The 27,748-nt window shown below is 46.6% G+C and overlaps 1 protein-coding gene across 2 annotated transcripts; it reads left to right on the top strand.

Annotated features, from left to right (window-relative positions):
* Positions 1 to 11: 11 nt before the first annotated feature.
* Positions 12 to 18,613, top strand: IFNAR1 (interferon alpha and beta receptor subunit 1). Of its 2 annotated transcripts, none has more exons than XM_064647192.1 (11): positions 12 to 169; positions 4,759 to 4,879; positions 6,409 to 6,593; positions 7,862 to 8,019; positions 9,760 to 9,907; positions 11,251 to 11,365; positions 12,915 to 13,114; positions 13,540 to 13,694; positions 14,498 to 14,648; positions 15,732 to 15,886; positions 16,947 to 18,613. In XM_064647192.1, the coding sequence occupies exons 1-11, from the start codon at positions 19 to 21 to the stop codon at positions 17,172 to 17,174; spliced, it is 1,767 nt and encodes a 588-aa protein (XP_064503262.1). In that variant the 5' UTR covers positions 12 to 18; the 3' UTR covers positions 17,175 to 18,613. The 2 variants fall into 2 exon arrangements, with proteins under 2 accessions (XP_064503262.1, XP_064503263.1); XM_064647193.1 differs by having other exon boundaries at positions 13,540 to 13,695; positions 14,496 to 14,648; positions 15,759 to 15,886.
* The last annotated feature ends 9,135 nt before the right edge of the window (positions 18,614 to 27,748 follow it).

Here is a 27,748-nt window from a genome sequence, read left to right as displayed (position 1 = left end):
GAGCGGGGACGGGGATGGATGGAGGAGCGGGGACAGGGACAGGGACAGGGCTGGATGCCGGAGCTGCGGGCCGGCCGGCCGGCGGTGCGGGGCGCTGGAAGGACGGCGGTGCCGGGCTGGAAGGCGCTGCTGTGGCTCGTCGTGGCCGCGCTGCCGCTGCCCTGCCAGGGTGAGTCCGGGGAGCGGCTCGAGGGGCCCGGGGCTGGTGCGGGTCCCTGTCCCGGTGCGGGTCCCTGTCCCGGTGCGGGTCCCTGTCCCGAGCAGTTCGTGCCGCTGCCGGGGGGCCGGGGCGGGGCCGGGTGTGCGGGCGCGGCTCGGAAACGTCGGGTTTGCGGGGTTTTCGTAGAATCCCAGACGGGTTTGGGTTGGGAGGGACCTCAAAGCCCATCCAGTGCCACCCCTGCCATGGGCAGGGACACCTTCCACCAGCCCAGGTTGCTCCAAGCCCCGTCCAACCTGGCCTTGGACACTTCCAGGGATCCAGGGGCAGCCACAGCTTCTCTGGGCAACCTGGGCCAGGGCCTCCCCACCCTCCCAGCCAGGAATTCCTTCCCAATATCCCATCTAGCCCTTCCCTCTGGCAGTTTAAGGCCACCCCTCCTGTCCTGTCCCCCCATGCCCTGTGAACAGCCCCTCTCCTCCTCATCCCTCTCACCCGCTGCCGGTGAACGGTGTGTGAGGTTGGTGACCTGTGTGTGAGGTGTGGGGCAAACCTGTTTGGGATCCCGTTGTTTTGCCCAAAAGCCGCCGTGTGGCAGAGCCCCGAAATGAGGAAACGAGAGGCAGGATGGGCAGGAGGGGACAGGATGGGCAGGAGGGGGCAGGATGGGCAGGAGGGGGCAGGATGGGCAGGAGGGGACAGGATGGGCAGGAGGGGGCAGGATGGGCAGGAGGGGGCAGGGTGGGCAGGAGGGGACAGGATGGGCAGGAGGGGGCAGGATGGGCAGGAGGGGACAGGATGGGCAGGAGGGGGCAGGATGGGCAGGAGGGGGCAGGGTGGGCAGGAGGGGACAGGGTGACTCGCAGGACAGCGCATTTGGCCTCTTCTGTCCTTGAGCAGCAAGAAACAACTATTGCACAAAACCTTTCGTTTGAAGGGGAAGTCATATAAAGTTCAAAGCGAGCAAAAAGGAGAGAGAGGGGCTTTTGTGTGGGCAGGGAGTGACAGGAGAAGGGGCAATGGTTTTAGACTGAGGGAGGGCAGGGTTAGGTGGGATATTGGGAAGGAATTCCTGGCTGGGAGGGTGGGGAGGCCCTGGCCCAGGTTGCCCAGAGAAGCTGTGGCTGCCCCTGGATCCCTGGAAGTGTCCAAGGCCAGGTTGGACGGGGCTTGGAGCACCCTGGGCTGGTGGAAGGTGTCCCTGCCCATGGCAGGGGTGGCACTGGATGGGCTTTGGGGTCCCTCCCAACCCAGCCCAGTGCTGTGAAATGATGCTCCACCACAGCCAGGCTGGGATGGAATGATGGAATGAAAAGCAGTCACTGCTGCAGTGACCTGTCCCTGCTGCTCTGGCAAACCCAGCAGTTCCTCCTGCTGCTCCTGGAGGAAGCTGTGGCATTCCATGGTTTTCTGGAGCCTTTCCTGGGGTCACATGTGCTGGGCCTCCCCTTCCTTCTGCTTCTGAATTTCTGACTTAAAGTTTCCACTGCTTCCTCCACACGTCTGTGTCATGAATGTTGAGCATCATGTGCTGCTTCCTGGGATTTCCCCTTCACCATCTCCCCAGGGAGTGCTTTTGTGTTGCCAGCACTTGCTTTCTTTTGGGTTTTTTTTTACTACATTTTGTTATATAATCATTGTTATTTTCAACCGTATTTATGAACAGTATTGCTTTAAATATTTTGGATTAAGTAGTGCTGTTTGTTTATTAGAACAGTTGTGTGTTTATTTTAGTTTATTATAATTTGGCAGGGGAAGGAGGTGGGCAGTTGTGTAAAAGCATTTCTGCTCTTTAATCTCTTCTGTCCATAAAAGTCTAATCCCTTAAAATGGTTTCCTCAGCAACAAAGTGTCATCATGTTTTAAGTGAATAAACAGGAATTAATTTTAAATATCTGGCTTTTAATCATTAATAAAATAAACCTAAGTAGTCTTGATCTTAGCTATTACTTTGCACATCTGGTTACTGTCTAAATCATTGAATCTCTTGCTAATTAAGCAGAGAAATTAATTCCTGGTTAGTTATTCACTGGGATTTGAGAAATTAATTTGGGGAAGCAAACACAAAACTTACTGGAAATAGGGAAAGGTATGAAAGGATGGATGGGTGGATCACATAGTCATGTCTCTAGTATTGAGAACAAATGTCACATTAAATCAACCTGAATTTCTGCTATTCTGAGATAAAAGGAGTTCCAATTCCCTGTATTTTGGTTTACTGTTACTTTTGAATCTGTATTTTAGATTTTATATATATATATATATATATATATATATATATATATGTATATAATCTCCTAAGCATGCTGGAGAAAATATTCTGTGTTAAGCTGCTCCAGGATGGTTTTTGCAGCTCCTCACAGTTTTTCACAGTTCCCTGTCAAGAGGGAAGGATGTGTCAGGTGGGGATCTGCCAATAATCTGTGGGACAGAACGATGCACAACTGGGCATGAGGAGCTCAAGTGCTTTGAAAAGCAGGTGTGGGGTTGAGAAATATCCTGCCAAACGGGATAAATCCTCCAGGAAACAAGTGCAGGACCTGGGCAGGGCTGTGAGAGGATGGTAAAGAATGGTCAAAATATCACTTCTGGCAAAAAACTTCTACACATAAAGTCCAAGACGTTGTTATGTTGCATCTTTGGGGGTTTCTTTGTGTTTTTCTGTAGAAAACCCCCAAAGGTATTGGGGCAGTGCTAATTAGAAGGGAGAGGTTGTGTCTCTTATAAATTAGACTTGATGAATTAATTTCAGATGCATTATTCTGATTTCTTTTTTTTTTAACACTGCTTCAAGCAAGTTCAGCCATTTGGAAAGAACAGACAAGAGAGCAATAAAATTCCTTCAGGAAACTGGAAGCTTGGCTTAGAAGGAAAACCTAAAGTGTTGTTGCTGCCATTCAGTTTTCTCTTTGTTGTGAGTCATATTTAATGCAGTTTTCAGATAGGTCTGACATAAAAACGAAGAGGCAGAAAGGACAGGGGGTGGAACTGGATGAGCTTTGAGGTCCTTCCCACCCAAACCATGGGTGGGGTTCCATGGAGTCCGTAATGAATTTATGTGATGGCATTACATTTTCTGGTTTACTCCATATGAAGTTCTGACTTTTGGTTAGAACACGAATCTTGACGCAGTTTTCTTCCATTTTTCCAAACTTCCTTTTCCCCCTCTGATAAATGTCATTGCAAAGCTTCCTCCTACGTGGGAGTTAAGGGTTTGAAAATGTGAGAGGGATACTCTGAATATTTGATTTTCCTGCCCAAGGCAAACCAAAATAACAGTCTTAGAAATGCAGTTGTGTTGTTGTCAGCGCTGGAGCTCTGCAGGTGCCCTCCTTGTCAGAAGCTTTTTGGCTGAACTGCTGCATCTGCTGCACAAATATCTGCCAAAAAAAAAAAAGTAAAAATCAGTGATTTCCTTTGCTTTCTTATTTTCTGGTCAAATGTCCCTTGGTGTCCTCTGGGTTTGTCTTACTCTGTCAGAAGAGTAATAAATTCGTGCCCTGTGGAAATAAATCCTGGAGTGGGACCCACGAGGTTTTATGGAATCATTTTGCTTCTGAGTTTTCTCTGCCTTCAGGAGCTGCTTCCAAAAATCAAGTTGGTGCCACTTCATTCTCCAAAAGGGCTTTGCAGACTTGAGTTTGATATTTGGCTTTTCCACACACGTTTTCCTTTTTATGAAGAGAATTGGTCGTGTTTTATACATGGTAAAGGGAACTGGACTATGGAATGGTTTTTGCAGTGAACCCTAAAATCAAATTCAGGATAAGCCATTGGGTGGCCAGGCAGACTTTGGCTGCCCAGGGGAAAGAGGATTTCCTTGTTCTGATTTCTCCTTGGCATAATCAGATATTAGGCTGATGTCAAAGAGCAGTTCAGGGGGTTCAGGCAGGTTTGCAGAAGTTGCAGCTGTTGGGAAGTGATTGCTGATGTGACACAGAACAGGCAGGAGGGAGAGTCGAGTCCAAAAGGTGCCTTTTGTTTTTGTTGTAGTTGGTTTTGTTGTGGTTCGTTTTGTTTAAAGTATTTTGCCGTGTTTTATTTCTATTTTTTAAATTGTTACATTTTGTTTTGCCGATTCTGTTTCTTCCCCCTGCCCTGTCAGAGATTCCCATTCAGGGGACAGAGGCCCAAACTGTCCATGTTCTGGCAGAAAGACTTAGAGGAAGTTTAAACTCTCTAAATCTGCACTGGGCTGTTTTTTGGGGGGGGAGTTGACATCATTTTAGTGACTTGTGAGGTTCCCTCAGTTCCCACATATTCCCTGTGCCTTCCCACTTTCCCTCTGTGCTGGAAAACATTCCAGGCCACACTTTCAGCCCTGGTTGTGCCTTTTTAGCCTCAGTGCTTTTGAGCAGTGGTGAGAAATAATTCAAAATATGGCTTAAATAACCAGGGAAATGTCCATTTGCTGAAGTACCAGAGCAGTTCCTTCTCCCACAGTGTTGTTACTCACCCGTCCTTTGATACCTGAATTAAAAAATAAACAAATAATAACAACACCAGCAGCAGCCTTGGACTGTGCCGAGCTCAGAGGTGAAGTTCTGCCCGTCTGTCCGTGTGTCCATCCCCATTTCTGTGTCTGTGCTGTTTTGCAGGCCAGGCCCCCCTGCAGAGCCCCCAGGACATCCAGGTGGACGTGGTGAACACCAACTTCACCCTGAGGTGGAGCCACCCCGGGGGGGAGCCTGGGGTGACCTTCTCAGCAGAGTACAAATGGTGAGTGAAAATTTGATTTTTGAGCCAGAAATCCCCACCCTGGTTTGTGCAGGAGAGCATTTTAATTAATGGCTTTGCTGCTTGATTACAGCCACTTTTGTAGAGCCCTCCTGCAAGCCAGGAAGGTCAAATCCTGAGACAAAGTGGGATCCAAGTCCTAGATCCTTAATTGGTCTGTGATTTATGTGCCAAATTGGACTGACCTGTGATAAAAACAGTGATAAACACACCACACACCTGCTGCTGATGCTTCATTCTGGAGGGGTTCTTTGGGAAGATTAACTGGCACTCTTAGAAATATCATTTATGTTGTTTATTTTTAATGTGATTTATTCTCTGGGGTTTTTTTAATCGTGGCCACACACACAGAGAATTTGGGGGAATTTTCAGTGTAGCTTTTGACTAATTTGTTCATTAATCCACATTTCTTGTCTGCAAGTTTAAATCCCCAGATGAAACAATTTTGGTTTTGTTCTTAAGTATTTGCTTGCTTTTCTGCAATGGTTTCATATCCCAACATTTTTGCTTGCATTAACACATTCATTTGGTGATTTTTTGGCATTTTCCTGCAAAGTAAATATTGCAAAACCTTTCTAAGATAAAATTACTTAAATTCTGAGCGACCTGGGCTGGTGGAAGGTGTCCCTGCCTGTGGCAGGGGGTTGGAATGGGATGGTTCTAAAGGTCATTTCCAGCCCAAACCATTCCATGATTCTGTAATTATGAATATAAGCTCTTCTTCCTCAATATGTAAAGGAGAAACAGCTGCTTTGAAGACAGTTTTATTTTAAAAAATAAGGAGACAAGGTGGGAGCTGAGGATAAACCACAACTGATTCGAGTCTGTGCCTCTTTTTTTTTTTAGTTCAGGATGTTTTTAATCTCTCTCTGAAATGTCTCTTTCTTAACTAAGGTGTGGATGTCTGTTAATGCAAGAAAAAAACAGTTTATGTAAAGCTGATTATTGAACTCCAGTTGTCACCTTTGTGTTTTTGTTTCCCCCTGATCTCCATTCCTGGCTCGTGTTAAAACTGGGGGCTTTTTGCTGCTTTTGTGCTCTTTTAAGCACTTCCATCAAGGCTTTTAAATTTCTTCCAATTAATTACAAAATCTTTGCCAGACTAGGATAATACAATAATATTAAGGATAAATAATTCTGAAAAAATTCTGATATAATTCTGTACTTTGGCAGTTCTTTGATGGTGTTTTCTGACCCTGTGTCTTCATAAAGCAAAGTGCTGTCAGACCTTGCAGGCTGATTGTTAACCAACGAATTAACAGTTTAAATGAATTAATGAAATGGTAATATGAATTCCAGGAGAATTCCTGAGGAGGTGACACTGATTACACTGGGGACAGAACAGCATTAGTGGGGTGTTGTTATTAGAAGAAGAGAAAAAATAAGAGATTAAGAAGAAGAGGGGAAAAAAAAGAGGTTAAGAAGAGAAATAAAAAGAGATTAAAAGAAAAATAGTGCCAGGGTTTAAATTGTGGGTTGGTGCTGATTTGGGGCTGTTTCCTCTCTTGCAGGTCAGAGGGCACTGGAACAGGCTGGCAGGAGCTGCCTGGGTGTCAAAATGTCCCTGGCCCAGAGTGTGACTTCTCCTCCGCCGTGAGCGAGTACTACGACACCCACTGGGTCAGGGTGAGGGCTCAGAGAGGGGAACAAGTGTCCCCCTGGTCCAGGGTCCTGGAGATGGTTCCAGACCACGAAGGTACGAGCCCAGTGCTGGGTTTGGGGTCTGCAGTTCAATGTCCTTTATACAGCAGGGCAGGGGGGGATTGTGCCCCTCTGCCCCCCATGAGACCCCCCTGCAGAGCTGCTCCAGCCCTGGGGAACAGCCCAGCAAGGACATGGAGCTGCTGGAGAGAGGCCAGAGCAGGAACCAAGAGGATCCCAGGGCTGGAGCAGCTCTGCTGGGAGGAAAGGCTGGGAGAGCTGGGATTGTTCAGCCTGGAGAGGAGAAGCTTTGGGGGGAACTGATTGTGGCCTTGCAGGGCCTGAAGGGGCTACAGGAAAGATGGGGAGAGACTATTTCCAAGGGCTGGAGGGACAGGACAAGGGGGAATGGCTTCAAACTGCCAGAGGGCAGGGATAGATGGAATATTGGGAAGGAATTCCTGGCTGGGAGGGTGGGGAGGCCCTGGCCCAGGTTACCCAGAGAAGCTGTGGCTGCCCCTGGATCCCTGGAAGTGTCCCAGGCCAGGTTGGACGGGGCTTGGAGCACCCTGGGCTGGTGGAAGGTGTCCCTGCCCATGGCAGGGGTGGCACTGGATGGGCTTTGGGGTCCCTCCCAACCCAAAGCAGTCTGGGATTCCAGGATTGTGGAGCAAACACGATTCCCACTGCCAGTGACAGCAGGGTGTGGTGGTTTCCTCAGCAGGAACATAACACAAGTCATGGAAGGTGCAATTCTGTCTTTCCTGGGAAGGGAGAATATTGTAAGTGATGCTGGTTTTGTAGAATCTAACTGAAGATTCTGAGAAGGAACTTAAAGCCCATCCAGTTTTCCCCCTGCCATGGCAGGGACACCTCCCACCAGCCCAGGGTGCTCCAAGCTCCTTCCTTCTGGAAATGTTCTCCTGACTTTGTGACCTTTCAGCAGTTACAGTGTAGTACTGAAGCCTGCCCTCAGTGTTGGATTTATGGGTCTGAGCTACATTTCTTGCCTTCTTGTAGAATAATTTATACTGATCTTTACAGCAGATTTTGGAAAACATTTGCTGCTAATGTTGCATTTTAGCTGCTTTTAGAACCAGGTCGTGGTGGTTGGTCTTTAGGTTGGATTTCTATTAGAAACTGCCTGAGAGCCATGAAAACTGAGACCCTGTGGGTGATCACTGTGATCTTGTTACTGCCTCAAAAGAATCAAAAATAAGATTCTGTAGGCAGGTGCTGTGGGTTTATTGATGTCAGCTGCTTTTGGGGTGTTTTTGCTCTAGGTAGTTGTGCTTAACTTTGTTTTTCTTTCTATATTTCCAGCTAAGATTGGTCCACCAGGAATGGAGTTGCAGCCCACAAATGGAGACATAAAAATTAAGATTTCTCCTCCAGAAGCAAATCAGGGCAAAAAAATGTGGCTAAATGACCTAAGCTTTAAATATAATCTCGTTTTCTGGGAAAATTCATCAAATTCTCAGGTATGATCACTTTTTTTTTTTAAATTTAGCATTACCAGAACTGTCAGAGATGGAATTTAATCGTGCTCTAAAATGCAGTTGTTTGAGTCTGCACCTGTTCATGTGCAGTTTGAAAGCTGGGGGAGGTGTTTTGTTGGGGTGTTTTGGGTTTCGTGTTTGCTCTAGGATTAGTTTAGATATTTTGTGCCCAGAGTTTTTGTTTCTGTTAAACACTGGAGGCACTTCCCAGTGCTAGAAGAAGAAAGTGAAACCAGCTCAGGTGTGGTGGGGCAGAGGCCACCCTTGGGCAGCAGGAATGGGAAGGGGGAGGAATTCCAGGCAGAGTGAAGAAGGTTTTACAGGGAGGGACAGATGTGAGGGAGGGGGGAGGGCAGAGTCTGAGTTGGTCTTGCTGAGAGAGAGGAGCTTCAGGACAGCCCTCAGTGCCCTGCCCTGGGCCACGGGCTGGAGTTCATGGAATCACAGAAGGTTTGGGTTGGGAGGGACCTTAAAGGTTGGATGTGCCACCCCCTGCCATGGGCAGGGACACCTTCCACCAGCCCAGGTTGCTCCAAGCCCCCTCCAACCTGGCCTGGGACACTTCCAGGGATCCAGGGGCAGCCACAGCTTCTCTGGGCAACCTGGGCCAGGGCCTCCCCACCCTCCAGCCAGGAATTCCTTCCCAATATCCCATCTCTCCCTGCCCTCTGGCAGTGGGAAGCCATTCCCTGAGTCTTTTCAGGTCTTGTCCTTGTGAACGTTTTCCAGCCGCAGCAGACGGGGCCCTTCTGCAAAGATCGGGGTGGGAACAGCCCCTCGTCTTTTCAGGGAGATGGGTGTCAGTAAATGAGGGCAGGAGCTGAAGGGCTGTCTGTTCTTTGGGAAGCTCAGGTCACAATCATTACACTGTGAGGACACTGAGGGGCTGGAGCGTGTGCAGGGAAGGGAAGGGAGCTGGGAAGGGGCTGGAGCAGCAGGAGGGGCTGAGGGAGCTGGGGGGGCTCAGCCTGGAGCAAAGGAGGCTCAGGGGGGACCTTCTGGCTCTGCAACCCCCTGACAGGAGGGGGGAGCCGGGGGGGGTCGGGCTCTGCTGCCAGGGAACAAGGGACAGGAGGAGAGGGAACGGCCTCCAGCTGTGCCAGGGGAGGCTCAGGTTGGACAGGAGGAGGAATTTCCTACTGGAAAGGGTGGTGAGGCCTTGGCAGGGGCTGCCCAGGGAGGTTTGGAGTGCCCAGCCCTGGAGGTGTCCCGGGGGTGTCTGGATGTGGCCCTTGGGGAGGTGGCTCAGGGGTGACTGTGGTGGGTTTGGGGGATCCCAAAGGGCTCCTCCAGCCCTGCTGGGTCTCTGGTTGCACATCAGAGGGGGAAGTCACTTGTCCTGACACGTCCTGTCCCAAGGGCGGTCGCTGCAAAGCCTGGGAAAGCAAAAGCAGGGAGGTGGCAGAGGGGAAGTGTGTGGGGTGAGGGATGAAGTGTTCTCTTTTGTTTGCAGTATCTGTGGGGTGAGTTCCGTGTCAGAGGCCACGATCCCACCCCACCTTCACGTGGCAGAGGAGCACAAAATGTTCCTTCCTCCGAGTCACATTAGTTGGAAACTTCCCTTTAACACTCATCCACCTCAAATATTGCCCTTTTTTTCCTCTGTTTTAGCTTTTTTGGGGGTCTTTTCTGTAAACCCTGGGAGGAAAGATGATCCTTTCCCAACCCAGCTCCCAGGGAAGGACGGTCCCTTCAAAGGCTCTTTGTGGTTCTTTCTTCCAGCCCAGAAGTAAAAACATTTTCCCCGTTGACACCGTTGGTGATCTTGCACCAGACACAACCTATTGTTTTAAGGTTCAAGCAAATCTTCCCACAGAGGGCAAAGAAGGGCTGTTCAGCCCCGTTCGCTGCGTGAGAACCACCCAGAAAGGTGAGAGGGAAATCAGTTTGTCTGCAAATTGTGGTTGAATTTAAACTGTCACAAAGTGGGTCGGTCTGAGGCAACAAAAATGTGCAGAGTTGCCAAGTTCCTCCTCATTTTGGTATAAAAAAACCACATATAACATAGGACAGTTATTTACATTTGTTTTTCTCAATCAGCATAAGATGTGGCAGTAGCAGAGTTTTAATTGTACAAAAAGGGGTTTTGCCATGAAGCAAATTTTGCCCATTAATTTGGAGTACAGAAAGAGGCAGAAGTGCCAAGTTCCTCCTCATTTTGGTCTAAAAAAATACGTGTAGCACATGACATTTATTTTTCTCAGTCAACGTGAAATATGGCAATAGTGGAGTTTTAATTGTACAAAAAGGGGTTTTGCCACCAGGCAATTTATTATTGCCTGATTAATTAATTTGGAGTGCAAAAGCTACTTTCTGCATTTTTGGAAAACTCTCTGTGTTTTGAATTAGTGGCTTTGAATCAGGAGGAAAGGGGTGTTTTGGAGGCAAAAGAAAAGCCTTTTGTGCACTTGGCAGTAAATAAATGCACAGAAAGTTGGACTAAGCTTAAAAAATCCTGGTTTTAGGTAATCCTTGGAGAATTGATTGCTCCTGGTTCTGGAAAAAGGCACCATGGCAGTTGGCCACCAGTTGCTTGGTTTGCATGTTTAAATTTAAATTCTTTTCTGTGCCTTCAGGTGTCAGTTTAGGTACTTCTAAATGTTTTTTTCAGGAAAAAAATAACTTCAGGAAAGTCAGGTATAGATCAGACCTGGATGGGACATCAAAAATAGTTGGTGGATGGTACATCAAAATCAAAATTAGTTGGAGTAATTAATAGATGGTACATGGAAATTACTTTGTACAAAAATAATAAATAAAAAATATACTAAATAATACATGTGCATTTTAATGAAATACTAAAATAATTAATGCACGTGCCTTTTAATAAAATATTAAATTAGCACACGTGTGTTATAATAGATATTTAAATGATTGACACGTGCATGCTTTAATAAAGTATTAAAATTAAAATATTGGACTGTGTAATAAATACAAGTGTATTTTACACATTTTTCCCCTTGATTTATTGCCAAAACAGTTTATTGCTGCTCATCTCAGTGTTTCTATAGTTGAATTTTTTTCTGAATTGATTTTTTTAATTAAAGGCTTAGTACAACACCCTGACTTTGATTTGCAACCTTTAGAATGAACAGATAATCTCTGTATTTTCATTGTTGAAAATGTACCATGAGAAGCATCCATTCAGTGAGAAATCTGTCTGTAACATCAATTTTTTTGGCTAATTTTGGGTTTCCTTTTCATTCTGAGCAGTGAACGACCTTCTCTGTGCAACAAACCTGAGAGTCCTTGGTTTGAATATGGAATTTCACCTGCACTGGGATAATCAGTATAAACAACCCGTGAGCTACAACGTCCAGTACCTCATGTGAGTCCAGAATTCCCATCTCAGGGGGCAGGTTTTGGCCTTTGAAATGCCATTTATTTTATTTTGCCAGTGCTTTCTGGAAATTAAAATGAAATATTTAGTGTATTAATGAGGTAATTGGAACATTCATCTGTTAAAAGGATTCCATAATATCTTATCCTGGAATTTCAGGGCACTGGGATGATTTTAGTGGTGTTTAATACCTGAGGGAAGGGACTTCTAAATGCTAAATTACACTTTTGTGTCACATCAAAAAAATCATATCAGGTTAAAAAAAAAAAGCATCACATCCAAAAAATATTGTATCACTTTAAAAAAGATCCTATAAATGTCTGAAAAATATTGGATCACTTTAAAAAAGATCCTGTAAATATCTGAAAAATGTTGTATCACTTTAAAAAAGATCCTGTAAATATCTGAAAAATATTGGATCACTTTAAAAAAGATCCTATCACAGCCAAAAAATGGTATCACATTAGAAAAAGTCATGTCACATTAAAAAAAAATCTTATCACATCAAAAAACGTTGTGTCCCATAAAAAACTGTATTCTATTAAAAAAGATCATATCACAAAATAATTGGTATCACGTTAAAAAAAACCCTGTGTCACATAAAATCCAAATTGTATCACATAACAAAAAAAAAAACATGTCACGTCAGAAAAAGGTATCACATGAAAACCATGATATCACATTAAAAAACTGTATCACATCAAAAAAAGGTATCACGTGAAAACTATAATATTACATTAAAAAATTGTATCACTTCAAAAAAAGGTATCACATGAAAACTATAGTATTACATTAAAAAATTGTGTCACATCAGAAAAAGGTATCACATAAAAACCATAATATCACATCAAAAAACAGTGTATCACATCAAAAACAGGTATCACATGAAAACTATAATATCACATTAAAAAATTGTATCACATCAAAAAAGCTATCATGAAAACCATAATATCACATCAAAAGACATTGTGTCACATCAAAAAAAGGTATCACATGAAAACCATAATATCACATTAAAAAACATTGTGTCACATCAAAAAAGGGTATCATAAAAACCATAATATCACATAAAAACCAGTGTGTCACATCCAAACCCACCCTGTCAAGACACGGGTCTGTAAAGCTGTGTCCTGATCTCCAGCTGTCCCCCAGACACTGTGGTTGGTGCCTCAGTGAGGAGGACACATCCCTCAGGGATTCCTTTGGAATTCTTCTGGGGTGCCGGAAGAACAATCGGCTCCGTGGAACGCGCGGATTTTAATTTGGATTTAAGAACTTGTGCATAACATGTACAGTAAATATCCTGTAATAACAGTGGATAATCTCCCTCGAGGCTCCATTAAAGCACTGGTTTGTAACTCCTGCCCCGCTCCTCTCCCTTGTTTCAGTCACAAATGTCTCCTGCTCAGGAGGTTTTCCCCTCAGCAGGAGCCGCCCCTTCCAGAGCCAGGACAACCCCTGGGCACAAACAAACCTGCTTTTTGGTCCTGAGACTTCGAGGGCCTCACCCCAAAACTCCCTGAACTCTGTCTTGCAGTGGGTACCTGAAGAGGCTCAATGAGGATTACTCTGGGAAGTGGGTCGCTGTCCCTGGCTGTGGGAACGTCACGGGCACGCGGTGCAACGTCTCCTCTGCCATCACCACCACTGGCTTCTACTACCTGCGTGTGCAGGCCAGGGGGGGACACAACAGGTCCTGCCTGTCCACTGAAGTCAAAGTAGATCCTCTGAGAACAAGTAAGGAAATGTGTTTGCTGAAATTCTCCTTTCTCAACAAGTGGCCCCCAGTGCCATCGTTGACTCCCAGGGGGATGGAGAGGGGCTGGGGACAAGGGGTGGAGGGACAGCACACAGGGAATGGCTTCCCACTGCCAGAGGGCAGGGATGGATGGGAGATTGGGAAGGAATCCTTCCCTGGGAGGGTGGGGAGGCCCTGCACAGGTTGCCCAGAGCAGCTGTGGCTGCCCCTGGATCCCTGGAAGTGCCATCCGGCCCAGACAGAAAAATAATCGGAATATTTGTCAGGACTTGAGATTCTGGGTTAAGGTGTGAGGTTGGACTTTTAAATACGTGTTTCTTAAAAATTATCGTAGGTTTCCATGGCAGTATTTTGTGCAGTATTTTTAAAGTTGTGTTTTTAATCTTGTTTTCGTTTTTTTCAGATGAAATTGGCCCTCCTGGGCTGAAGGTGGACATCAGTGATACTTTGCTCCACATCCAGATCTCTCCTCCGGGAGGACCTGAGGGTGAAGTCATGAGGAACAATTATGTCCTGTCCTACCGGATTCTGTACTGGAGGAATTCATCAAGTGATGAGGTTTGGACTAGTTGACAAATTTAAAGCACAGCCATAACAAGTGTTTATGACTTAAATCCCAAGTCTCAGTTCTCCTCAAGAAGCTTCTTTTCAAGAGAGGCACAGATATGATGTATCAGTCTGAAAAAAAGACAACTTGTTGGGTTTTATTCTGAAAGATTCTTTTAAAGATCTGATCAAGATGATTTTATCACACAGTGGGTGAGATTTTAATCTCTTTCCATGGATGGGGCCGTGTTTAATCTAAGCTGGGATGTAAAAGCTCTGTGTATCATAAGGCCATGAAGTCCTGTGTGCTTTTAGCTCACAGTTTAATGGGTCTTTCCATATTTAAATACTTCTTACAGTAAAATTTTTTACAGTAATGGCTAGAAGGTGGAGGAAGAGAAGGAAACCAACTGCAGCAGGAAGGAGTTTCCTGTTGCACAAAGCTCGGAGCTGTGAAGTTCCACAGTGGTGGAAGCAGTTGGTTCTTGCCAACGAGTGTTTCCTGATTTTTCCTTGGGAGATAATGGGGTGGTTCCTTTTATTTGCTTTAGTCTGAGTGCCCTGGGAGGTGCTGGAGTCACCAGTGTCCCAGAGGCACCTGGGTGTTGGCCCCTGGGGAGGTGGTTCAGGGGTGCTGGGTGACAGCAGGACTGGGTGAGCCCGAAGGTCTCTCCAAACCTTGACGGTTCTGGGGTTCTGTGGTTGCAAAGACATTTTGCAGAATGACTTCTGCATCAGAGGCCATAATTCTCACCTGTCTGGGTGATTCCTGTGCTGTCCATGTGCACCTTATTCTCCCATTTTTGGCTTTTCAGGAGGCCAAAGTGAAGGAGACAAAACAAACGGTGGCGACGATCCCCGACCTGGCGCCCGAGACCTTGTACTGTGTCAAAGCCCAGGCCTTCTCAGAAGCTTACAACAAGAGCAGTGTTTACAGCCAGGAGGAGTGCATCCAAACCCCTGGAGGTAGGGGAAGCTTGGGAATGGATCCCCCTCTGCAGGTGGGATTGCTGACCCTTCACGGGCCTTTGCAGCTCTCACCAGTTAAAAACTCTGGGCAGGAAGAGCTCACACCTCTCTGGGCAGAGAGCTTGAATTCCCAGTGCCTGTAAGATGTTTCTAGGAATCACTAAATGCCCTGTTTTCAGGAATATTTTATTCTTGGAATGTTCACAGTTCTCCTGTGAATGAATTCAGTTTTTAACAACTGCTGTGCTGCAGTGTGAGGAGACAAATCATCCGGCCCGTTGGAGCCCAGAGCTCACCTTGGTGCCAAGTGAGGCTGGATGGATTAACACTCCCTCAGAACAGAAGAGCAAGTTTTATGGTGAAGATAATTGGCCAAATTAAATTTTATTAACACTAGAAAAATTGCTACATATCCAAACTTTTAAGAAAATGTAATAACAGTGATGCTCCTGCACATCATAAGCCTTTAGGATTCATTTATATTGTGGTCCTGCTTTATCTTTATCAAGCCTTAAACAACCCAGATGTTGCTTTTTTTACCTTCATTAGATAAATTCTTTAATCTATTTTGCTAGTTATTAGTCTTCCCATATCCTTCTATTTTAATGAGCTTATTTAAGCCCAAGCAGTACATTCAAGGCAGATCATGCCCTGCCTTTCCCACATGTTCTTACATCCCAGCGTGGAAATCTTTCATTCTTTGGTCACAAAAAGAGACCTGATTGTCTATAATTCTGGTTATTTGTAGAGTGTCTCCTGGTATCTGTTAATTTTAGTATGTTCAAATGTGCTTCAGCTTATTACAGGTAGGCAGAGAATCACAGCATGGTTTGGGTTGGAAGGACCTTAAAGCCCATCCAACCTTGACTGTTCTGTGTTCTTGTATTTGATAATTTCTTTCAGTAAAATTCTCTAAGGCATTGGAATGGCATCAGTTTTCCATGATCACCATGGCTGGTGCAGCACTGTAGAAATGCAGAATGATTGTGATAATCCTGCAGCAGGTTTGGGGCTGATCTGTTCTTTAACCCCTGGTGCTTACCAATACCTGGGCTGAATGGTTTTTATTCCTCTTTTTAGCCAAAGCTTTCCCTCTGATCATTTTAGCCACGTTCATGGCTGCCCTGTTTGCTGTCCTGCTCGTGGCCCTGCCCCTGGTGTTTGTGCTCTACAAAGCCTACAGCAAGATCAAGTATGTGTTCTTCCCATCCTGCCAACCTCCCCTGAACATCGAGGTGAGCTGACACTCCTCTTGCATGGAACGGATTATTCTGGGGAAAATGAACCAGAAATGTTGTGGACAGATGGTTCTCTGTTATCCTGGTCTTATGGGAACACCTGGGATCTTATGGGAACGCCAGGATGGACTGGAGAGGTTTTGGCAATGGTTCTCCAGATTTTCCTTCAGTTCTTGTGTGGCCTCCTGAGGCTCTAATCCATGAAATATTGCAATTCTGTAGGTGATTGGCAACTGTGAGCATAGCAAATGAGATATGGTTAATGTTTGAGTTGTTTAGTGTTTGATTGTATGAATGGGATGGTGAGGTGGGGGTCGGGCTCTGCTGCCAGGGAACAAGGGACAGGAGGAGAGGGAACGGCCTCCAGCTGTGCCAGGGGAGGCTCAGGTTGGACAGGAGGAGGAATTTCCTGCTGGAAAGGGTGGTGAGGCCTTGGCAGGGGCTGCCCAGGGAGGTTTGGAGTGCCCAGCCCTGGAGGTGTCCCAGGAAGGCCTGGCCGTGGCACTCAGTGCTCTGGGCTGGGGGACAAGGTGGGGATGGGGCACAGGGGGATCCATGGGCTGGGAGGGCTTTTCCAGCCCCAGTGATCCTGGGATTCTGTGAACTAAACTTCATCCTAATTTAGAATTGTTGAACTTGGGGTAACAAATGGCCTATTAGAGGCAGAAAACCTCATGATGCTACTCAGCATGATCACAGAATCCCAGACTGGTTTGGGTTGGAAGGGACCTTGAAGCTCATCTAATTCCCACCCCCTGCCATGGGCAGGGACACCTTCCACCAGCCCAGGTTGCTCCAAGCCCCATCCAACCTGGCCTTGGACACTTCCAGGGATCCAGGGGCAGCCACAGCTTCTCTGGGCAACCTGGGCCAGGGCCTCCCCACCCTCCCAGCCAGGAATTCCTTCCTAATCACCACCCTCACAGTAAAGAATCTGAGAAGCCAGATCTGTACAGCTGTGGTGTTATGCAGAATCATTATTTCAATTATTTAAACCATTACATAAATGTTGTGTACGAATGTTCATCCCTCCCTTTTTTTCCTTCTCTTTTCTCAGGGGTTTGGAGGACAGCTCTGCACCAGCCCTTATCTGCCAGCCCCAGAAGAACCAGTAGAGAATTATTCTGTAATTGACTCTATGATCACATATGAAGGAAATCAGATCGATTGCAAAGACTACAAACATTCCAACCAGAGCAGTCGGGACTCAGGGAATTACTCCAACGACGACAACACGTCGGGGAGCAAAGGCTCGGCAGAAACTCTGGGAAAGGAAATCGTGTAACTGTGAGGAAAATGAAATGAATCTGTGGGGCTGGCACTTTGATAAAACCTCTTTGTGATGGGAGTCACAGCCTGAGGAAGGCACTGTGACTTCTGGACTCGTTACCTTTGTGTTTCCAGATGTGCACTTGGTTGGTTGGTTGGAGATCACCGCGAGCCGCGTGAGGGACTCGTCGTTCCTGCACTGATGTGTCACCTCGTGGGGAAACATCGACCTCCTGCGTGAGGAGGAGCAGATCTGGACACTCTCTGTACTTGAAGCTGGTGATCAGCAGAGCCCTCGTGTCCCACAGGAGGGTTTCTCTCTCTCTCTCTCTCACAGAGGGTTGTGTTGAGTCTGGGCCGTCGCCGATGCTCCCGGCGTTGGCTCTCCCAATGTTTACACAGGCAGGAGGAAATCCATGCTGGATACAATCCTAAGGACTTCTTGGACATTCCCTTCCAGCCCCTCAGGGGCAGTGCTTGTTGGTTCAGCAGGTCCAGAACGAAGTGCCAAGAGACCAAGAGTCGTGTCAGTGAGGGGCTTCTGAGGCTCCGTGTGGAATTCCCACTCCCTTGTTCATGTATCCTGCTCCCCATCCCTGGAAGTGCCCAGGGCCAGGTGGGATGTTGCTCTGAGCAGCCTGGGCTGGTGGAAGGTGTCCCAGCCCCTGGCAGGAGGTGGCACTGGGTGGGCTTTAAGGTCCCTCCCAGCCCAGGCCAGTCTGGGATTCCGTGATTCCTCGTGTGCTTCTCCCACACACGGTCCCCCGGGCAGGGACTGGGATGGGAGGAGGCAGAGAGGAGCTTCCCTGGGCTCTAAAGGGAAATGTCCTGGCAGAGTCTCTGACTGGCTCCAGTTGTTTTGCATTCAGGATAAAAGCCCCAGCAGAGGCCCAGGGCTGTGCTGTGCCCGAGCTCCCGCCGTGGGGCTGCAGATGAGGAGGCACAGGGGGAGGCACAGCCCTGATTTATGTATCCCCCCCATTCCTACAGAACCAAAGTGCAAAATATTTACTGCCAAATGGATTTCATTTAGAAACAAAAATCTCCTAAAAAGGATGTAACTTATTTCTGTGATTGGAAGGAGCCAAGGTGAATTTACAAAATGCCTTTTGAGGGTGATGAGGGTGTTTGTCACCCAGAGCTTTTCCAGCTCTGTCTTGTCTTCCCAACAGACTTTTTTGGGTACAAATGATCGGGATGTGCTCCAATAACATTTCAATTTACATACCACTGTCTGCTGGAGTTAATTTTTTTAAGTAGCTTATTTTTTTATGAAGAAATTGCTTTGGATTGAACTGAGTTTGAGCATCATGTGGACTTTTGTTTATTCTGACAAGGAATTCTTTGTGTTTATATATCTTTTTTTTTAATTTTGAAGATGTTGCCTAACTTTATAAATTTAATGTCCTTGTGTTCACTGAAGAACATAATAAATTTTGCACATTTATTTCTTTATCCCTTTCTTGGTTCCGTGTATTTTTGACAAAGCTGCACCATGGAAGTTCCCAGGAGTCCTCAGTTGTCCTTCCTGAAAAACCCAACGTGAAGGATATCATAGAATATCATATTATAGGATATAATAGAACATGATGTCACAGAATATCATATTATAGAAATTAATGTTGGGAGTGTTGCATGATTTGGACAAATTCTATTTAATGTGGAGGGTTTCACTGTCAGATTTCAAAGCAAAGCAACCAAAAGTTTCTGAAATAGGCAGAATAATTTCCAGGCAATGCACGTTTTTTTTGGGGAACATAGAACCAAAGAGATGCCAATGAATATATATATTTATGCTCTGAAGTTTGGTAATGAGAGGAGTCACAGAAAATCTTGTGTCAGCTCCTTCAGTGTTGCCAGAAGAAGCGAAAGCAGAGCTGTAAGATGGAAACAACATCTGATTGATGAAACATCTGACACTTGAACTGGAAAATTCTGTTCCTGAACACCTGAGGCAACTTCCTTCTGATCTGTCTCAGCTGAATCCAGGGATACTTGGGAAAGAGCTTGAAATGTTACAGTTCACTCCACTTTGTTGTGGTGCAAAAAGGAACTTGGTGTCAATGGATTTTGTTCAATTCCCAAAGTCCTGAAGATGCAGCCCTGGGAGGGGTTTTCTTCTTCCCGGTTCAAAACATTCCCAGCAGGAGGAGCTTGGAGGTCTTTTCCAGCCGGAATGACTCTGGGATTCTCTTCCTGAATTTCTGCAGTGGGGGGAGATCCAGCCCTGCCCAGCTGAACCCTTCCAGCTGGACCATGTGGAGCTGGGTTTGTCCTGAGGGTGGAATCACGAGCAGGGGCACCAAAGTCCATGGTTTTAAAGCCAACCCTTCCCCCGTTGGTTCTGAGGGATAATTGGGATCCAGCTGCAGCCTCAGTGGGGGAGGAGGCAGAAATTCCCCATCCTGGGATTGGGAGCTGAAAGGAAACAACATCTGGGAATCATTTTCCACGTTCGGTCCCAGATTCTGTGACTTTCCCATGACTCCTGCTTTTGGAATGGATTTTGTTACTGGGTTTTATTAGGGTTTATTTATTTATTTGTAATTTATTGGGAGGGTATTTATAATTTATTAAGGTTTATTTATGGTCTATTATGGTTTGTTTGTTTATAATTTATTAGAGGTTATTTATGTATTTATTTTCTACTAGGTTTTATTATTTCAGGCTCATCTACTTGATGAGTAAGAACATACAGATAAATCCATAGGAGAGAACCCCCTGGGTGGTAAATCCATGTGGGCTGTTGGATCATTTTCCTGGGGATGCTTTGCTGAAGGATAATTGTGCAGAGAATGTGACTGTGCTTTGCACTGACACAGTGTATTTGTATCTATTTATCTTCTCATCTTAAAATTATATTTTAAATTTCGTTTATTATACTATTTATATATTATTGATATAATATTTCTAAATATATTTCTAATTGCATATAGCTATATTATAACTGAAAGTATTCATATATTATGTAATTTATTATTAAATTTATATATTTATTGTATCATTAATATATAACATTTGTTATATATTATGTGTTAATAATATATAATTATATATTACATAATGTTATGTATATTTTAAATTTTATACTAATATATATTTTAGATAAAATATATAAATATATTAATATATTTTATATAAATATATTAATATATTTTATATAACATATATAAATATATATATTAATATATTATATATAACAACCAAGTACTGCAGGGATATTCTTTAAGAATCCCAAGGCACCAGAAGAGCCACTTTTTGACAAATGGGATTATTTGTCATTGCTGCCTGTGACAGATAATCCAAACTTCTTGGAGACTTTCTGAAGTGATGGATCATTTCAGGTAAGTTTCTAGGAATGTGAGCAGGACTTCCTGCAGCTCTTCCAGCCAGAGTTCCCTTTGAGCAGTGATGGCCTTGGGAAATTCTTGGTTTCACTACAGATGGTATTTCCAATCTTATTTTCCATGGAGGCAAAAAACCCCCCCCAGCCCTTAAAGCTGTCCCTGATAACTGATATCCCGTTAAAAACCCACCTGCCCCTGTGGGCTCTCAGGACAAATCATTCAGGTTCTGGGAAAATACTTCAGCAAACCTGTACAATTTGTGTCTCGGTTTTACAGCAGAGTCCCAAAGGTGTCGGAGTCACTGGGCAGCAGCTCTTGGCTTGTTTGCCAGGAACCAGCTGGAATATCAGGAAATCCTGATCTGGCACAAAGAGGTGCAGTTTGGGGAGTCTGCTCAGGGCTGCTGAACCATCTCCTGTCTGTCAGGAAGTGCCAAACGACTGTAATTAGGAATTACCCCCGGTAAGAGCAGCACAGGTGTGGTCGAGGTGCTGGGGAACCAAAGGAACTCGTGCCTGAGCAGGGTTTCCTCCTGCACTCACCAAGCTGGGAAAGTCCTGGGCTTTTAACTCCTTTCCTCTTTCCTGCAGTTTCCAGCAGCCCAGAAACAGCCTCGGGATTATCCCAAATCCGACCCCGTTGTCTGGGTGATGCCCTTTCCCTGAGGCAGCAAAAGCAAAGCATATTCTGAACAAAAATGGTGCCAGGGGCAGCTTTTTTAGCTTTTCAGAGCTGCCTTCCCTCTCCTTCCCGAGGGATTCCTTTCCATTCGGAGCTGCCTTCCCTCTCCTTCCCCGAGGGATTCCTTTCCATTCGGAGCTGCCTTCCCTCTCCTTCCCCGAGGGATTCCTTTCCATTCGGAGCTGCCTTCCCTCTCCTTCCCCGAGGGATTCCTTTCCATTCGGAGCTGCCTTCCCTCTCCTTCCCGAGGGATTCCTTTCCATCCAGGGATGGGCTCTCTGGCGGTACCTGATGCCTTGAGCTCCCTCTGCTGACCTCGGGACAGCAAATTAAGAACCAGCTCCGTCAAAGTCTCTTAAAAAGAGACTGATTTCAAATTTAAATACCCAAACTAGGCAGGAATTTTGTGCCCCAATCCTTAGATTCTTGCCTGTATTCCACACCTACATATTTCTGAAGGACTGGCTGTGGAGTGAAGCAAAGCTGTTATTTAAAGTATGTCACAGTACTGATTATTTTTTTAAATTTTTTGTCCTTCTAGAATTTCACATGAGAGTCAAGGTTGGTGTATAAATGTGTCATTTGGTTTAAAAACACCTCTTTTTAGCTACTGACTTTGGAAAGAAACCTGTACTTCAGGTATAGCTCTGCACACAAATACCATAAACTACACCAAGGTGGTTGCCATTATTATTATTATTATTATTATTATTATTATTATTATTATTATTATTATTATTATTATTATTATTATTATTCTCTAATACCAACCACAGATATTTGTCAATTATTTGAACACCACGTGGCTGCTTTGGGCCCACGTGGCCAGTTCTTATCCTGACTCATAAGACTTTTGGTTCCTTAATGGCTCCTCCAGAGTTGTTTCTTTGAGGATTTGCCCTGAGGACTCTGATATTTGGAAATAAATGTCCAAAATCCATTCCCTGCAGCAGAGAATCCCCGAGTCCTGCACATTTAAACTGGGTCAGACACATCCCACAACCATTAAGGTTGGAAAACACCTCCAGGACCATGACCCCACCACCTCCCTGCAGGTAAAACACCCCCAGGGAATTCCATGGTGGGAAAGCTGAAAAGTCTGGAAGATGGTGGTGGTTTGGTGTCTTTTCCCTGTGGGAGGGATGAAACATTTATAGTCCTTTTAAACTCATGTTGGCATTGAGGCTGTAAATGTATAAATGGGACACAATCCAACCTCTCCTCCAAACCCAGCCCAGGTTTCCAGCCCCAAGGAGCAGCAGCTGCTGGGTGGACTCTCCTTCCCCCTGCCTGTCTCAGTCACTCCTGGCTGTCCATGTTTGTAAAACGAGGAGCATCCACCTCCTCTCAGTTCTGCCGAGTTCCTTGCCCGGGTCACAGCAAGTTTCCTTTCCCACCTTCCTCACAAACTGCCTTTTTTTTTATTGGGAGGCCCCTGGTGACCTCCTAAAAGCTCGTTGGCTTTGCTGCTGTGGCCAGTTTTCCCTCATCCCTCATTTTCATGTTCAGATCAGGTATTAGAAACAATTTTTCCCTGCAGGAGTAGTCAGGCCTTGGAATAAGTGTCCCAGGGAGGTGGTGGAGTCCCTGTGTCTGGGAGTGTCCCAGAGGTGTCTGGATGTGGCCCTTGGGGACATGGATTAGGGGTGATCCTGGTGGTGTGGGATGTGAACCTTTCATCACCAGAACCAATATTTGATCAGAGAATGTGCCTCAGGGTGTGCTCTTCAAATTGATTTTAATTCATTTCTCTTTACCTCACTTGATTTTAATGAATCTGTTTTCAGCTCCTACTCCATCCCTTGGAAAACTCCCTCACCACAAAGTGCAATTCTGCAATTCCTCGTCCAGAGGGACCACGGAGCTGCTCCAAGGGCTGGAGCCCCTCTGGAGCCAGGTTGGGAGAGCTGGGGGGGCTCACCTGGAGAAGAGAAGGCTCCAGGGAGACCTGAGAGCCCCTTCCAGGGCCTGAAGGGGCTCCAGGAGAGCTGGAGAGGGACTGGGGACAAGGGATGGAGGGACAGGACACAGGGAATGGCTTCCCACTGCCAGAGGGCAGGGATGGATGGGATATTGGGAAGGAATTCCTGGCTGGGAGGGTGGGGAGGGGCTGGAATAGAATTCCCAGAGAAGCTGTGGCTGCCCCTGGATCCCTGGAAGTGTCCAAGGCCAGGTTGGACGGGGCTTGGAGCAACCTGGGCTGGTGGAAGGTGTCCCTGCCCATGGCAGGGGTGGCACTGGATGGGCTTTGAGGTCCCTCCCAACCCAAACCTTCCCTGATTCTGATTCTCTCTAAATGTCACTATTTGAGGAACTTGCCTTTTTCAGCCACTGTGGTCTTTTCGTTACAAAAACTATTCACAGCTCTCAATATCATGCCCAGGCATCTCAAATGAAGGGTGAACTTCAGCCATCAAGACACACCTCTTCTCAGAAGTGATGATCTGCAGGCCAAGGTTGTCTCCAGGAGATATATGGGGGGTTTATCTCTCCACATAAGTCCAGCTGGGTTTGCAGTTATATAAAGTGCTCTGAGCAGGCTGTTTGCATGACTAACTCCTGTACTTCCTCCCTGCCTCAAGGAGACTCGATTTCATCAGGAGTTACTGTAAATGAACCACTAAACCCATATTTTTTTTTATGTTAAGCCTCCCAGCCTGCTGAAATGCAGACTCTGCAACAGGCTCAAGGCCTCCAGGAAAGCCTGTTCTGGTTCTCAATTTACCAGTAAACATCCTAAATCCTGCTCTGGTTCAGAGCATGAAAACAAAACACAGGGAGGGAGGTGTTGCTTTTTTCCTTTGTCATCTCCCCTTTTAACAGGCAGAAACAGTGTCACCCGAGCCTCATATGAAATCATGGAATCATGGAACAGTTTGGGTTGGAAGGGACCTCAAAGCCCATCCAGGAGGATGCCATGGGCAGGGACACCTTCCACCAGCCCAGGTTGCTCCAAGCCCCGTCCAACCTGGCCTTGGACACTTCCAGGGATCCAGGGGCAGCCACAGCTTCTCTGGGCAACCTGGGCCAGGGCCTCCCCACCCTCCCAGCCAGGAATTCCTTCCCAATATCCCACCTATCCCTGCCCCCTGGCACTGGGAAGCCATTCCCTGTGTCCTGGCACTCTGGGTCCAGTTTGCTGCTGTGCCTGTGAGTGGGAGAGGAGAACCTGGAGCTCAGTGGGGCCAAGCTCCTGCTGTGACACATTTGCAGTAACTGCAAAAGAAATACAAGTATTTCCTGCCTTTTGCCTGGATATCAACTGCTGGCTGGTGTGTCCTGGGGCTACAAACACTTCCCTGTGCTACCACATGGAAATACCAACTGTGACAGCTCCAGCTTTCCAGTGAAAACTCAAATCTCTTCCCTGGGGTGACATAACTTCACTGTCTGTGCCTTTAGGTCTAGCACCTTCCAGTGCTCGAGGAGAGAAGGCTCCAGGGAGAGCTGAGAGCCCCTTCCAGGGCCTAAAGGGGCTCCAGGAGAGCTGGAGAGGGACTGGGGACAAGGCATGGAGGGACAGGACACAGGGAATGGCTTCCCACTGCCAGAGGGCAGGGTGAGATGGGATTTTGGAACCAAGATATCTTGCTGCATTGGAGATGCCCCTTTACACATCTAAATACCCTTCCATGACCTCCAGAAGGCCCCAGCTGGCAGAGGAGGGTCCAGATCATCCCAGCTTCCTCACACACGTCAGCACAGCCACCACAGCAAAGTTTGCAGGGGGAGGATTTGAGGCTGAACAGACCAGTTTGGGGCTTCTCTAAGACCTTTATTCCTTTTCACGTCAGGCCAATATCAAACAGCTCAATTCCACTTCTCTTCCAGGAAGAAGGTTGAAAATCCAAGCAGCAACCACCAGGAGCTGCTTTTAATGAGGTGAGAGTTTGAAGAGCTTTTGGCAAAACAAGTCTGGAATTTGTTTAAGGCTTTGTGGTTTGAAGAGCAGGGAGATTCTTCTTCTTTATTTGCTTCCTTGTTTCAGTTTCTTAACAGAATGTGGTTCTTTACATGAGACATCTGGAAGAGGAGGGGGATGGAGGAACACAAGGAAGGGGTTGATTTGCCTCTCAAACCACTCTGGTCCTAAAATTGCTCAGCTCCTGATCACTACCTGATGTAAGAGGTGTCCCTCAGTCTGTCAATGGATTCATTTCAACTCTATCTATGTGTTATTTTTGGAGAACTTCCTTATTTTTCATGAATTCAAATGTATTTTCAAGGTTCTGCGCCAGAAATTTGGCTGCAGAAAAGTCACAGGATCATTTATTCATCCCTTCCCATCTGATTTGACATTGCTTTCTGCTCCCTAAGCTCGAGGAAAATAAAGCAATATACAGAATTATCTCTGAATCTGTAGGTTCTGCAGATTCCCTGGGTTCAGGATGTCAGGACCAGATGTTGCATCTCCTCCAGCTCTCTCTTCTCTCCATTAAATCCCTTTATTCTCTGTTCTCCCTGTTCTCCTTACGCTCCCAGTTTTAAGAAGTCATCCCTCATCCACTGAGGGTAAAAAACACACATTCCATTTTTTTCCATGAAGGCACAACCATTTTGACCTCCCTCCTAACAGAGAAGACTCTCAGAGAGTAATTTCTTGGGCTTTGACTTCGAAGGAAGCTCAAGGTAAGAGAGAGATGAGCTGGGATGAACCCCAAAGCCTGCCCAAGTTTCCTCTCCGGGCTGGGAAAGGGCAAACACACATGGCAAGGGCTGGGATTTCTGTAACAGTGTCTGGGAGCAGCAGGGAGGAGGGAAACCCCTCTGCCTCAGTCACCTCTCGAGTTTCTTTAGTTTCGAGTTGCTCCACGTTTCCCCTGTGAATCAAAATCTCGTTAGTGCCTGAATGTGAGCTGCCACTGCAATGCATGTGCTCCTGGACACGCTGGGCTGCAGTTTAATGCCCCTGCTCAGAAGCTGTGGGGTGTCCCAGCTTGGCCTGGGCGCCTGTCCCAGAACTGCCCCTGCAGTCCATCCACACAGTGCACGGCTGGAATTCCTGCTCCGGGGGTGATTAAAGGATCTGTGTCAGCACAGCCCCCGGCACAGGGGAATCCCAAAGAGAAGCGCCTGGAGCAGAGGGTTTCAGCAGAACCGTTCCGAGGGTGAGTCACACCTTCCCAGAAGGGTTCAGGGCAGGGTCAGACTTGTCGAGTGCAGGGAAAACAGGCTCAGTGTGCAGCTGGCTGACTGTAATCCCCATCAGCCCCTTTCGGCTCGGCTGATGGTGATCATCAACAACCCTCAGTTTGCCGCGTTTCCTTTTTTTCTCTTTTTTTTTTTTTTTTAATAAATTCTCTTTTCTAACATTCATCATATTTGTCAGCGTTAAAAGGCTTTAACCTTTTAATAGGTTCTGACCTGTTTTATTACAGGACCTCTGCCCTGAGAGTTGCAGGAGATAAGAGCAGGGCTAAGAGAAAGGGAGAAATCTCTCTTTCGGTGGGGAAAGGGCTGAAGTACAGCGGGAACCGGGTGGTTCATCCGAGCTCAGTTGGGAATCAGAGCTGCCCAGCCCTTACTGAGTGCTCTGACCACGCGACTCTTTCTTTATGCCAGCTCTTCTTTGCTTGTGCCAGCTCTGCTCAGGAAATTCAGGCGGCCAAACATCATCTGTACTAACTGAAGATGTTTTAAGTACCCTAACCCTGCACGGGTTCCTCTGCTGGCAATCCTGCTGATTGCCTAATAATAAACCCCCATATTTTCTCTGTGAAGTGTTTAAGAGTATTTTGACTTTGTTCAGGAGACACATGAAATACCCCCCTGCTTTATGGTGCTTTTAACTAAAGCTGTGTCAAAGCTCTTACATTAAAACGTAATTTAAAACCTAAAAATTAAAATCCCTGCTAGTGAATTACTTTAAAACAACCCCTCTATTAAAGCAGCGATGGTGGGAGGAACGCAGCCTCCCGGCACCACCCGGGGCGTTTTTAACCCGAATATTGTGTTATCAGCAGCAGCAGCGAAGGGGTGCGGTCGGGGGTAACCACGGGCTGGTGTCACGTTCGATGCAGCCGGAGAAAAGTGGGGAACTTCAACCACTTCATGGCGAGATTTTCTCACATCCACCGCACGCAGGGGCAGGGACCGGGACAGGGGCTGGGGACAAGGGACAGGGGCAGAAGAGGGAGTAGGGGCAGGGAGAGAGACAGGGACGGGGCAGGGGTAGGGACAGGGAGAGAGACAGGAGAGGGAGAAGAAGCAGGAGAAGGGACCGGAGCAGAGACAGGGGCAGGGGTAGGGACAGAGACAGGATCAGTGACAGGAGAGAGAGAAGCAGGAGAAGGCGAAGGACAGGGGCAGGGGCAGGGACAGGGGAGGGACAGGAGAGGGAGAAGAAGCAGGAGAAGGCGAAGGAGCAGAGACAGGGGCAGGAGAAGGTGAAGAACAGGGGCAGGGGTAAGGACAGAGACAGGAGCAGTGACAGGAGAGGGAGAAGAAGCGGGAGAAGGCGAAGGACAGGGGCAGGGGTAAGGACAGGGGAGGGACAAGAGCAGGGGTAGGGACAGGGGCAGTGACAGGAGAGGGAGAAGAAGCAGGAAAAGGGACCGGAGCA

Source organism: Pseudopipra pipra, chromosome 2 (assembly GCF_036250125.1).
Source record: "Pseudopipra pipra isolate bDixPip1 chromosome 2, bDixPip1.hap1, whole genome shotgun sequence".
NCBI lineage: Eukaryota > Metazoa > Chordata > Aves > Passeriformes > Pipridae > Pseudopipra > Pseudopipra pipra.
This window is presented reverse-complemented; position numbering and strand designations above follow the sequence as displayed.